Here is an 11,232-nt window from a genome sequence, read left to right on the forward strand (position 1 = left end):
GGTCCTCCGGGGATGGGAGGAAAGTGGGTGGTTGCAGCCCAATGTTGAAGCCCATCTGTGCGTGGAAGCGAGAGGAGCAGGGAAGGAGTATGGGGAAAGTTAAGGAGAGAGGAAGGAGGGCTAGGAAGGAGATGTGGAAGTATAGAGGATAAAAAATGGTTTAAACGATGAGAAAAGGAAGACTCAGAAATGAGGGGTGGTGAATGAAATGGGAAGGAAGTTGGTTCGAAGGAGATGATGGGAAGAAGGAAGAAGCGGGAAAGAAGGACTGGACAAGGGAAGGATGGGGGAAAAAAAAATTAAAACTGGGGAAAGTAAAATTATGAAGGAATTTTTTAAACCTGTCACGGGAGAAAAAACAAGGTTGTTAGGGTTTTTTCCCCCCACAGGGGGGTTTTGTTTTAAAAAACCCAGGCCCAAAAAAAGGGGGGGCAGGGGGGGGAAGGGAGGGGGGGGGGGGGGGGGAATGGGGGGGGGTTTTTTTTACTTTCAAAAACCCCCCAAACCCGGAAAAAAGGGTTTCCCCCAATTTTTTTTGAGCCACAGCCAAAGGGCCACCACCTTGGCAAGAGCCGGTGCTCCTCAGCAGGCTGTGGAATCTCTCTCTTTTCCTCCTGGCTCATCTTGTGGCTCTGCACCTCCTCCATCTGGGATCAGGTAAGGGTCCTGTGGGGCTGCTGTGCCTGGTACTGGTGTTGCTGTGGGTCCAGGGAGAGGCCATGGGGCAAGGAGGACCCAAGCCCAGCACCCAGCCCTGCGTGGGTTTTGCTTCCACTTTGGTTCTTCATGAAACATGTGATTTGGGGTAGAATTTCTGTCTCTTCTCCACCTCCACCACACGTTGTGAGTGGGCTCCCACCCCCAGCAATCCTTTCCCACTCCCTCTTACTCCCTCTCCAGTGCTTTGACATGGGATGGAGCACACACCAACTCACCCTGTGCTGCTCCATGCCCCCACATTCACACAGCCAACATCTCACCATCTCTCTGTGCCCTTCTTATTGCCCAGCCCTGCTCACAGTGGTGGCACCAAACCATCATGTCACTGCCACCGTGGGACAGGACATTGTGCTGCACTGCCAGTTGTCCCCCAGCAAGGATGCTTGGAGCTCAGACATCAGATGGTTCCAGCACGGGTCTGCTGGGTTTGTGCACCACTACCGAAATGGAGAGGACCTGGAGCAGATGGAGGAATATAAAGGGAGGACAGAACTGCTCAGGGATGGCCTGTCTGATGGAAACCTGGGTCTGCTCATCACTGCAGTGAGCTCCGTCGATAGAGGGTCCTACATCTGTGCTGTGGAAGATAGTGATGGCTATGCAGATGCTGTGGTGGAGCTGGAGGTGTCAGGTCAGTGGCTGGGGTGTCTATGGATGTAGAGCTGAAGGACAGCAGCCTTTGGAAGAGGTAGGGGCTGAATTGCCCCATGGGCTGCTGGAGTTGCAGCGGGTGCATGGTGTGATCTGGGGATGGATCTGCATGGATGAGGTGGTTAGTTTGGGCTTGTGGGATGGGTTTCTTTGTGTCTCAGTGGCAGTGGGCACATGATGCTGAGCTGCTCTTCCGCCTCTTCCAAGCTGGTGTTGCTGCCATTGTGTACCACTGCTCCCTGGTTGTTGACCCTTTGAGTTCTGTCATCTCTCAAGGCTGAGTCTTTCCTTTCCACTGATGGGAATGAAAAAGGAACCCTTTTCCTAATGTTTTTTCCAGATCCCTTTTCCCAAATCGTCCATCCCTGGAAGGTGGCTCTGGCTGTGGTCGTCACACTTCTGGTTGGGTCAATTGTCATCATTGCTTTTCTCCTGAGAAAGAACCGGAGGCAGAGATCCTTCATTGTTTATCTCCTGATAAAGAAAGGTGAGTTGAGAGCGGAGGGGACAGAGTGCAGGGAGGCATTGTGCAGGAACAGGGATGGTTGGGGTGGTGCTGAGCTCTGCTCCATGGAGCTACACAGGAGGAGGAAGAGGGATTTTCCCTAAGATTTTCATGTGTCTCATTTAATAATGTTTGACTGTCTTTTGGGAATGAAGGAAGGGGTAAAAGGAGAGGATTCGTAGGATATGAACATGGCTGGACTTTGGGCAGGTGGAAAGATCCAGACCCTCTGGAGTTGTTCCAACAAACCAAGCTACCCCACTGACCACCTCTTCCTCTGCTTTATTTTCCAGCGGCACAGAGCAGAGAGCACAGAGCAGAGAGTGAGTCCTCCCAGCCCCTTAACTACCACTCCAATAATCTTGAATATTGTGTACAAACTCATGTATTATTCCACCTTACAATAATCTTTGAGTATCTGTTACCATCTTTGTATTATTCCTTCTTACAATAATGTTTGAGTATCTGTTACCATCTTTGTATTATTTCACCTTACAATAATCTTTGAATATCTGTTACCTTCTTTGTATTATTCTACACATCTCAATAAATGGCAACCAGGTACCTGAAACAACAGATCTGGTTGAGAATGAAGTTATTAAAGCTGATTTAGAAGAGCCTCCTAGGACAGACTCATTACAGACTTGTCCTATCATAACACAAAAAATGAAAATGGTCCAAGACCGACCAGCGGGGGTGCCTCCTGATCAATGGACCCCTGCCAAAACACACTTCCATGTGGTGGCCCACCCATATATGGCCACTGAATTGATCGACTTTGTCCAGCGTTTCAGAAAAAGGCCATGAGTGAGTGTACCAACTTGGTTACTACGTCTATGGGACTCAGGCGCTGAGGGTGTAACCTCAGTGGACCTGAGGTCTCTGAATTGCCAACAATAACGATAAATCCTGCCCATAGGCAGAGATTGTATGGAGGGACCCAGACCCTGATGAAAACCACTCTATTGTGGATTGGCTAATGGCTGCCTGCCGCATGGTCTGGCCTAACAAGACTGATATGCCGGTAAATACAGGTTTATGGTCTTCTATGGAAGACCTTCAAAATTACATTATGGAATTGGGTATGTGAGAAGCCATCTATGAGGACGTGTTTAATAGCCCTGAAATGGTAAGATTCTCGGCAGGGATGAAAGACCTAATTTTACAACTGGCTCCCTTGCACATGTATGGAACACTAGTTTCCATTTTACATCTGTTAGTAGCATCAGAAGCAGCGGTTCAACAGGCAGCCCAATTGGTAGCCAATTTGGGGGAAACAGAACGCCTACGAACCAAGCGCAATATTAGAGTGGTAGAAGAGGCTGAGGTTTTACCAGTAATTAAAACTAGAAGATTGGCCCCGCGAACCCCTCAATCAGGACCCATGAGAGTGTCCCAGAAACAAATGTTCAATGACCTCCTCCAGGCAGACGTTCAATTTGCGAAAATTGACCGTCAGCCCAACCACGTTCTCCTTCGGCTGTGGAAACAACTGAAGGATGAAGAAAAGTTCCAAAACTACCCTAGAAAACTGAGGGTAAGAATTATAGAGCGATGGCAGACGGTAACCTGGAATCTAGAGGACTTCATTGTTCCCAATAGGAAAAAGAGGCCGCCTCAAGTGTCTCGGGCCACGATCCCTGAGACATCGGAGTTAAAAGACTTGAGTCTGTCCCAATTCATGGCATTATGAGGGACATCAGTCCCCCTAGGGCCTCCAGACGGGACCAGAGGCCCTACGTAGAAGTAACTATATATTGGTCCTGAAGGAACGTTCAAAAGGTTATGGCCCTAGTTGATACTGGGGTAGAAACATCTATAATATACAGAGATCTGATGAAATTTAAAGGTGAAAGAGTGATGACTGGAGGTTTTGGGGGACAGACCATTCTGGTCACCCAAACCTGGGTAAAACTGGGGGTTGGGCATCTCCCACCATAGGAATATAAGGTATCTATTGCCCCAGTTCCATAACATATATTGGGAACAGATATCTTGTGGGGTATGGCTCTCCACACAACCGTGACAGAGTTCAGGCTCCGACAAAGATGTATTAGTATCCAGGCGATACAGACAATATTGAGAGGCCATGTGAAACATGAGCCTATTTGTCTGCCAAAGCCATGCTGGATCACTATTGTGAAACAGTATAGACTCCCGGTTGGGCAAGAGGAAATAATGCAAACGGTGCAGGAATTAAAAAGAGTGGGTATTAAGAGGCCTGCACGTAGCCCATATAATTCCCCAATATGGCCAGTGCAGAAGTCGGATGGAACATGGAGAATGATGGTAGATTACAGAGAACTGAATAAGGTCACACTGCCTATTCATGCGGCTGTACCCAATATTGCCTCCCTAATGGACACACTAATTAGAGAAATTAAAACATAACACTGTGTCCTAAATTTAGCAAATGCATTCTTCAGTATTCCGATAAGTGAAGAATCACAAAATCAATTTGCATTTACAAGGGAAGGCAGGCAGTGGACTTTTCAGGTCCTACTACAAAGATACGTGCACTCTCCCACCTATGGTCATAATTTGGTGGTGCATGACCTGGCTAATTGGGAGAAACCAGATAATATCAATTTATATCATTATATTGATGATCTCCTGTTGACATCCGACTCATTAGAGGCAGTGGGAGAAGCAGCAGATTTGTTAACAGCTTATCTGCAGAAAAGAGGATGGGCTATAAACCAACAGAACGTGCAAGGTTATCTGTGAAATTCCTGGGAGTACTTAGGTCTGGGAAAACCAAATTACTACCCAGTGTGGTAGTAGATAAGGTTCAGGTGTTTCCAGTCCCTACGACATCAAAGCAACTGCAAGAATTCTTGGGTATAATGGAGTATTGGCGCTCCTTTATACCCCATTTTGTGCAGCTACTGAGACCATTGTAGAAACTTACAAAGAAGGGGCAATCATGGGATTGCGGGAAGGTAGAAAAGGACACGTTACAACAAGCAAAACTGGCAGTTAAACAAGCTCAGGCATGGGGTATGTCTGATCCTACCCTCCCAGCTGAATTAGATGTTCATGTTACTCAGGATGGTTTTGGCTGGGGCCTGTGGCAATGCCAGAGTTCTGTTCGGACCCCAGGAAAGTAACAGCAGCACCAATGGTTCCTCCTGGCGGTTCAGCCACGTGCTCCTCATCCCGCTGTGCTGATGGTAACCATTAATCAAGAGCTCACCCAGCTGCTTGTGGCTTGGCTAGGTTCTGCAGAACGAGCCTGGAGCCTAAAATGCTTCAAGCACACATCCCAGGGGATGGCCCTCCTCCTTTCACTCCCTGCCATTACACCTCTCCTTCATTAAAGGAATCCAGACTGCATGCAATGAGTGCACCAAGCCATTGCCCACCTTCCCCACAAACACTTCCATGTCCCCACAAACCCCTCACCATGGGAAGAGCGGCTCTGGGGTTGCCACGGGGGCAAGGATTCTATACTTCCTGAATTAATGGTTGGTTAATTACAAATTCTCATTGACCAAAGAAACCATCACACTTTGGGTATGGCTCAGAGAAAGCTCATTGAGCACACCCCATGGCTGTGCCATGGCAATGCTTCTCCTGGCTCCATGCTGCTGGTGGTGGTTGCAGAGCCCCAGGGCTGTGCATGAAGCTGCAATGGGAGGTTGGGGTTCAGAGGTCCCCAACTGTCTGCCCCATTGCCAAAGGGGTAAAGTTCCTCTGAATGAATTATTGCAGTCTGGAGCTGGGCAAAGGTAGTATGTGAGTAAAGGTAGGAGCTGGGCAAAGGTAGAAGCTGTGCGTAGCCGTGCATTTCCTGCAGCTCAGGTGAGGGGTTTCTGTCTCCGTTGGGCTCCTTGTAGGGAAAACCTTGAGGGGTCACCTGCTCTTCCCCTCAGCCTGTGAGGAGCACCGGCACTGCCCAAGGCGGTGCTGGCTGTGCTCATGGAACTCGTGTTTGAGTAACCCCATCCCCTCCTCCCCTGCTGGCTGTAACCCTGTGAACCCTACTGTTCTCCTACAGGTTATTCCTTCATATACTTCCCAGTATTTTCCCCATCTTCTTTCCCAGTCTTCTTCCCCTTCTTCTCCATCATCTCCTTCACCAACTCCTTCCCCATTTCATTCACCACCTCATTTCTGAGTCTTCTTTTCTCATCGTTTAACCATTTTTTATCCATCTCCTCCACCATCTCCTTCTCAGTCTCCTTCCTCTCTCTACTTTCCCCAACTCCTTCCCTGCTCCTCGCTTCCAGCACAGATGGGCTTCACATTGGGCTGCAGACACTCCAGCTTCTCCCATCACTGGAGGGCCCTCCTGGCTCATCTTGTGGCTCTGCACCTCCTCCATCTGGGATCAGGTAAGGGTCCTGTGGGGCTGCTGTGCCTGGTACTGGTGTTGCTGTGGGGCCGGGGAGTAGCCATGGGGCAGGGAGTACCCAAGCCCAGCACCCACCCCTGCTTGGGTTTTGGGTTTCGCTTTCACTTCGGTTCATTCATGAAACGTGTGATTTTTGGGTTCAATTTCTGCCTCTTCTCCTCTATCACATGTTGTGAGTGGGCTCCCACCCCCAGAAATCCTTCCCCACTCCCTCCTGCTCACTCTCAAGTGCTTTGACATGGGATGGAGCACACACCAACTCAACCTGTGCTGCTCCATGCCCCCACGTTCACACAGCCACCATCTCACCATTTCTCTGTGCCCTTCTCATTGCCCAGCCCAGATGAGGGTGGTGGCACCAAACCTTCATGTCACTGCTATCGTGGGACAGGACGTTGTGCTGTGCTGCCAGTTGTCCCCCTGCAAGGATGCTTGGAGCTCAGAAATCAGATGGATCCAGCACCGGTCTGCTGGGCTCTTGCACCACTACCGAAATGGATTGGACCTGGAGCAGATGGAGGAATATAAAGGGAGGACAGAACTGCTAAGGGATGGCCTGACTAATGGAAACTTGGATCTGCGCATCACTGCAGTGAGCTCTGCTGATAGTGGGTCCTACATCTGTGCTGTGGAAGATGGTGATGGCTATGCAGATGCTGTGGTGGAGCTGGAGGTGTCAGGTCAGTGGCTGGGGTATCCATGCATGGAGAGCTGACTTTGAACAAGCAGCCTTTGTAAGAGGTCTGGTATGAATTGCTACAAGAGATGCTGCTGTTGCAGCGGGTGCACAGTGTGTGATTTGGGCATGATTCTGCATGGATGAGGTGGTTGGTTTGGGTTTCTGGGAAGGGGTTCTTTGTGTATCAGTGGCTGTGCTCCCTGATTGCTGCCCCTTTGTGTTCTGTGAACTTGAAAAGTCTGAGTCTTGTGTTTCCACGTACGGGAATGTACACCGGACCCTTTTCCCGTTGTTTTCTCCAGATCCCTTTTCCCAAATCGTCCATCCCTGGAAGGTGGCTCTGGGTCTGGTCGTCACACTTCTGGTTGGCTCATTTCTCATCATTGCTTTTCTCCTGAGAAAGCAAGGTGAGCTGAGAGCAGAGGGGACGGAGCGCAGGGAGGTGTTGTGCAGGGACAGGGATGGTCGGGGTGGTGCTGAGCTCTGCTCCATGGAGCTACACAGGAGGAGGAAGGGGGACTTTTCCTGAGATTCCCATATTGCTCATTAAATAATGTTTGCCTTTCTTTTGGGAATGAGGAAGGGGTAAAGGAGAAGAGTGGGAGGATAGGAACGTGGCTGGACCATGGGCAGGTGGAAAGGTCCAGATCCTCTGGTGAATTCCCCCGAATCCAAGCTGCCCTGCTGACCACCTCTTCCTCTGCTTTGTTTTCCAGTGGTACAGAGCAAAGAGCTAAGTGAGTCCTTCCAGCCCCTTCCACCACCAGAGTCCCTTTAATGGAACTGATAGAAGACTGCATAATGCTGGGTTTATGTCATGTGCTGGAGCCATGGGATCTTTGGGGCCTTGGGATATGTTGGTGTCGTGGTGTAATGGGATACGTTGATCCTGACTGGTTCACATACAAAATTCTTGCCCTGTCCATTTCTTCCTATCAGTTTAATTTCTTCTTGGGACCATAGTGGTTATTAGCCACTTCACAAGACAAAAAAAAAAATTGGGGTCTGGGCATAGGAGTAGCCTTGGAATGAGAATTTCATCCCTCTGACCATGCATTTCTTTTGTTTCTATTTTGCAGAGGAAAAAGATGCAGCACTGGGTAAGTGTCTTTCCTAATCAGAAGCAATTCAGGGTCTCCCCATGACATTAACCATGGGGTGAACGTGAGGTTCTTTTCAAGCAGAACAAACTGAGAAACTGGGTGAGTTTTATTTGGCAAACCAAAGAACTTTGGGTCTTTCTATGGCTGCTGTTCTCTCTGACCATCTGCAGACATTGTGCTTCTTTTTTCCTTCCTATTGGTTTAATTCCTCCTTGGGACACAAGTGGTCATTTGGCCATTCAGCAGAATAATGAGATTTGGAGTCTGGTTATTGGAGCAGGTATGGGATCAGAAGCTGTTTCCTCTGACCATGCATTTCTTTTGCTTCCATTTTGCAGAGAGAAAAGATGCAATGCTGGGTAAGTCTCCTTCCCCAAAGCAAGGGAATTCAGCATCTCCCCATGGCATCAACAGTGAGATGTGCCGCTGCCCCCTCTGACCAAGTACTGCTTTTCTCTTTCTTTTCCAGTGGAACAAGCTGAGAAACTGGGTGAGTTTTATTTGACAAACCAAAGAACATTGTGTCTTCCTATGGGAAGCTGTTCTCTCTGACCATCTGCAGACACTGTGCTTTGTTTTTTCCTTCCTATTGGTTTAATTCCTTCTGGGGACCAAAGTGGTCTTTGGCCACTTCCCAGATCAAAAAAGATTGGGTTCTGGGCACGGCAGCAGCCATTGGATGACAACCTACTCCCTGTTACCATGCATTTCCTTTCTTTCTATTTTGCAGAGAAAAAAGATGCAATGCTGGGTGAGTCTCCATCCATATGCTGTGTGAATTTTGGATCCCCCCATAGCATCGGCTGTGGGATGAGCAGCTGCCCCCACTGACCACATGCTGCTCTGCTCTTTCTTTTCCAGTGGAGCTATCTAGGATGTCGAGTGAGTCTCCCTTTACAATCATATTTTTACATTGTTCTACCAATGTGAGCTGTGAGATGGGACGTTCCTCTCATCACACATTATTTCTGTTTTTCCTTTGCAGAGAGTAGTGATGCAAAGTTGGGTGAGTCACCCTCCCCAAACCAAAGAGATTGAGGAACCTCCCATGGGATCAGCCATTTGATGACCGTCTGTCCCTTCTCACTGTGCTTTTCTCATTTATTCCTTTCACAGATACACTGGCTGCAAAACTGGGTGAGAACTCCCTCCCATATGAGGAAAGAAAAAGGGGCTCTGCCTGTGTGAGCCTTGGGAAGAGACATTCCTCTCATCGTGCATTGCTTTTCTCTTTCTTTTCCAGTGGAAATAACTAATAAATTCGGTGAGTCTTCTTTCCCAAAATAATGGACCATGGAGTTTCCCATGGGATGAGAAGGTATCCAACCTCATCACACAGAGATTCTTCTTTCTTTTTTGCAGATAAATGGAATTTTGATCCAAGTAAGTTACAGTTACTAAACAGGGAATTTGGGGTCTTCCCAAGAGACTGCAAATGGGATGAAAATTCTCCTCTGACCATGCACTGAGTTTCTCTTCCATTTCCAGAGATGCAGAATAGACCTACAAGTGAGTCTACCCTCCCAAACTGAAAACACTGGAGACTGCCTGTGTGATCTCTGGGATGAGATGTTGCTCTCATCACGCACTGTTTCTGTTTTTCCTTTGCAGATTTACGTGCTCCCATGCTGAGTAAGTCACTCTCCCTGCAATGAAGGAATTTGGGGTCTTACCATGGAATCAGCCATGGGATGAGCATCTGACCCTTCTCATCATGTGTTTATTGGTTTCTTTTGCAGAGAACCAAGTTGCAGAACAGGGTGAGTGCTCCTACCCAAATTAAAAAGAAGGGGTCCTATCTATGTGAGCTGTCAGATGAGACTTTCCACTCATCACGTGTTCCTTTTCTTTCTATTTTCCAGCGGAACGAACTGAAGCATCTGGTGAGTCTTCCCCAACCCAAAGCAATGTGGGGTTTCCCATGGGATGACAGGCTGTCCCACCTCAGCATCTGTTGCTTTTCTGTTCCAGAAGAACCATCCAGAAGACGACTGAGAGATGAGACGTGCCATGCAGCATGGACAGCAGTTCACTTTCATAGACCACAGTTTGCACAGGATAACAAAGCCACAATAAGTCCAAGCAAACGCACAGCAGGACCAAAAGGAGCCAGTGTTTGTATTGAGGGAGAACCCTGCAGTTCTGTGAGACAAAGCTGCCCAAGGGAGCACCGAGATGAGGATGTGGGACCTCCAACTCAAATCCAATTGAAAGTAAGAAACCAAAGAAAGGAAGAATACAGGAGGAAGGCAGAGAGCCTGGATAAGATATGGATACGTAGGGAAATAACATGACCATGTATCAGGATTTGTGGAAATCCAATGTGTACATAACACTTGGAAACAGAAGACTGCATGCAGAACCTAAGGTAGAAAATCGCTTTGGTTGTTAACCCTGTTGGCTCCTACCATATAATAAAGAATACCTGCTTATTGTAATGGATCATTGATTGTTATCATTTATTGGGGGTTTGGTTCCATGGAACATGCTGAGCCTTCATCCTTGAGTGATAGGACCGTGGGCTCTATTGGAGAACAAGCTGACCTTTATCACACTGAGTGGCATTCCCAGTAAAACAAGGCTCCCTCCAGGGAGCAAAAAAAGAAGAAAAGAAATTAATAAACAAAAAAATACACAAAACCAAGAAAATTAAATAAAGGATACTGGAAAAAAAAATCTATAATTATAAGAATAACTTCAAAAACCCACACCATCCTTCCTCAAGGAGGGAGCAGCGATGGCAGTCCTTCGTGTCCCTTCTTGGTGCTATGAGAACAGCCCCACACTTCAGAGCTGATCCTGTGAACACCATAGAAGGCTATGGTGGGGGGTCTCTCCTACACAAGGACCCCCATCACTCACACTGAACGCCCAAAGAAACAACAGCTGCCCCAATGGTTGCTCCTGGCAGTTCAGCCACGTGCTCCTCATCCCAGTAGTTCTGATGGTAACCATTAATCAAGAGCGCATCCAGCTGCTTGTTGCTTGGGTTGGAGCTGCAGGATGAGCCTGGAGCCTAAATGCTTCCAGCACACATCCCAGGGGACGGCCCTCCTCCTTTCACTCCCTGCCATTACAGCTCTCCTTCATTAAAGCAGTACAGATTGCATGCACTGAGTGCACTGAGCCATTGCCCACCTTCCCCACAAACCCTTCCTGGTCCCCACAAACCCTTCACCATGGGAAGAGTGGTTCTGGGGCTTCCATGGGGGCAAAG

The 11,232-nt window shown here is 48.2% G+C and overlaps 2 protein-coding genes across 6 annotated transcripts; both read left to right on the forward strand.

Annotated features, from left to right (window-relative positions):
* Positions 1 to 617: 617 nt before the first annotated feature.
* Positions 618 to 3,520, forward strand: LOC107321532. The gene is made up of 7 exons (XM_032448008.1): positions 618 to 657; positions 1,010 to 1,351; positions 1,712 to 1,858; positions 2,170 to 2,249; positions 2,796 to 2,900; positions 3,303 to 3,413; positions 3,479 to 3,520. The coding sequence occupies exons 2-7, from the start codon at positions 1,186 to 1,188 to the stop codon at positions 3,518 to 3,520; spliced, it is 651 nt and encodes a 216-aa protein (XP_032303899.1). The 5' UTR covers positions 618 to 657; positions 1,010 to 1,185.
* Positions 3,521 to 5,456: 1,936 nt separating this feature from the next.
* Positions 5,457 to 10,457, forward strand: LOC107321542 (myelin-oligodendrocyte glycoprotein-like). 5 transcript variants are annotated; one of them, XM_015878552.2, is made up of 19 exons: positions 5,457 to 5,680; positions 6,114 to 6,213; positions 6,572 to 6,913; positions 7,215 to 7,319; positions 7,629 to 7,649; positions 7,992 to 8,012; positions 8,240 to 8,374; positions 8,485 to 8,505; positions 8,746 to 8,766; positions 8,877 to 8,897; positions 9,001 to 9,021; positions 9,132 to 9,152; positions 9,259 to 9,279; positions 9,378 to 9,398; positions 9,486 to 9,524; positions 9,627 to 9,647; positions 9,755 to 9,775; positions 9,878 to 9,898; positions 9,987 to 10,457. In XM_015878552.2, exons 2-19 carry the CDS (start codon positions 6,114 to 6,116, stop codon positions 10,307 to 10,309), a joined length of 1,296 nt encoding a protein of 431 aa, XP_015734038.1. In that variant the 5' UTR covers positions 5,457 to 5,680; the 3' UTR covers positions 10,310 to 10,457. The 5 variants fall into 5 exon arrangements, with proteins under 5 accessions (XP_015734038.1, XP_015734037.1, XP_015734040.1 ...); XM_015878551.2 differs by having other exon boundaries at positions 5,632 to 6,213; XM_015878553.2 differs by having other exon boundaries at positions 5,635 to 6,213; positions 9,504 to 9,524.
* The last annotated feature ends 775 nt before the right edge of the window (positions 10,458 to 11,232 follow it).

This window comes from Coturnix japonica, chromosome 16 (genome assembly GCF_001577835.2).
Source record: "Coturnix japonica isolate 7356 chromosome 16, Coturnix japonica 2.1, whole genome shotgun sequence".
NCBI lineage: Eukaryota > Metazoa > Chordata > Aves > Galliformes > Phasianidae > Coturnix > Coturnix japonica.

Bases quoted from the DNA above. Each gene is read 5' to 3' on its own strand.
- LOC107321532 (XM_032448008.1), top strand. From the start codon at position 1,186: ATGGAGGAATATAAAGGGAGGACAGAACTGCTCAGGGATGGCCTGTCT. The intron at 2,250-2,795 runs GTACAAACTCAT...TCCTGCCCATAG, and splicing joins CCAATAATCTTGAATATTGT to GCAGAGATTGTATGGAGGGA. The intron at 2,901-3,302 runs GTAAATACAGGT...GACCTCCTCCAG, and splicing joins CTAACAAGACTGATATGCCG to GCAGACGTTCAATTTGCGAA.
- LOC107321542 (XM_015878552.2), top strand. From the start codon at position 6,114: ATGGGCTTCACATTGGGCTGCAGACACTCCAGCTTCTCCCATCACTGG. The intron at 7,650-7,991 runs GTGAGTCCTTCC...TCTATTTTGCAG, and splicing joins GGTACAGAGCAAAGAGCTAA to AGGAAAAAGATGCAGCACTG. The intron at 9,153-9,258 runs GTGAGAACTCCC...TTTCTTTTCCAG, and splicing joins TACACTGGCTGCAAAACTGG to TGGAAATAACTAATAAATTC.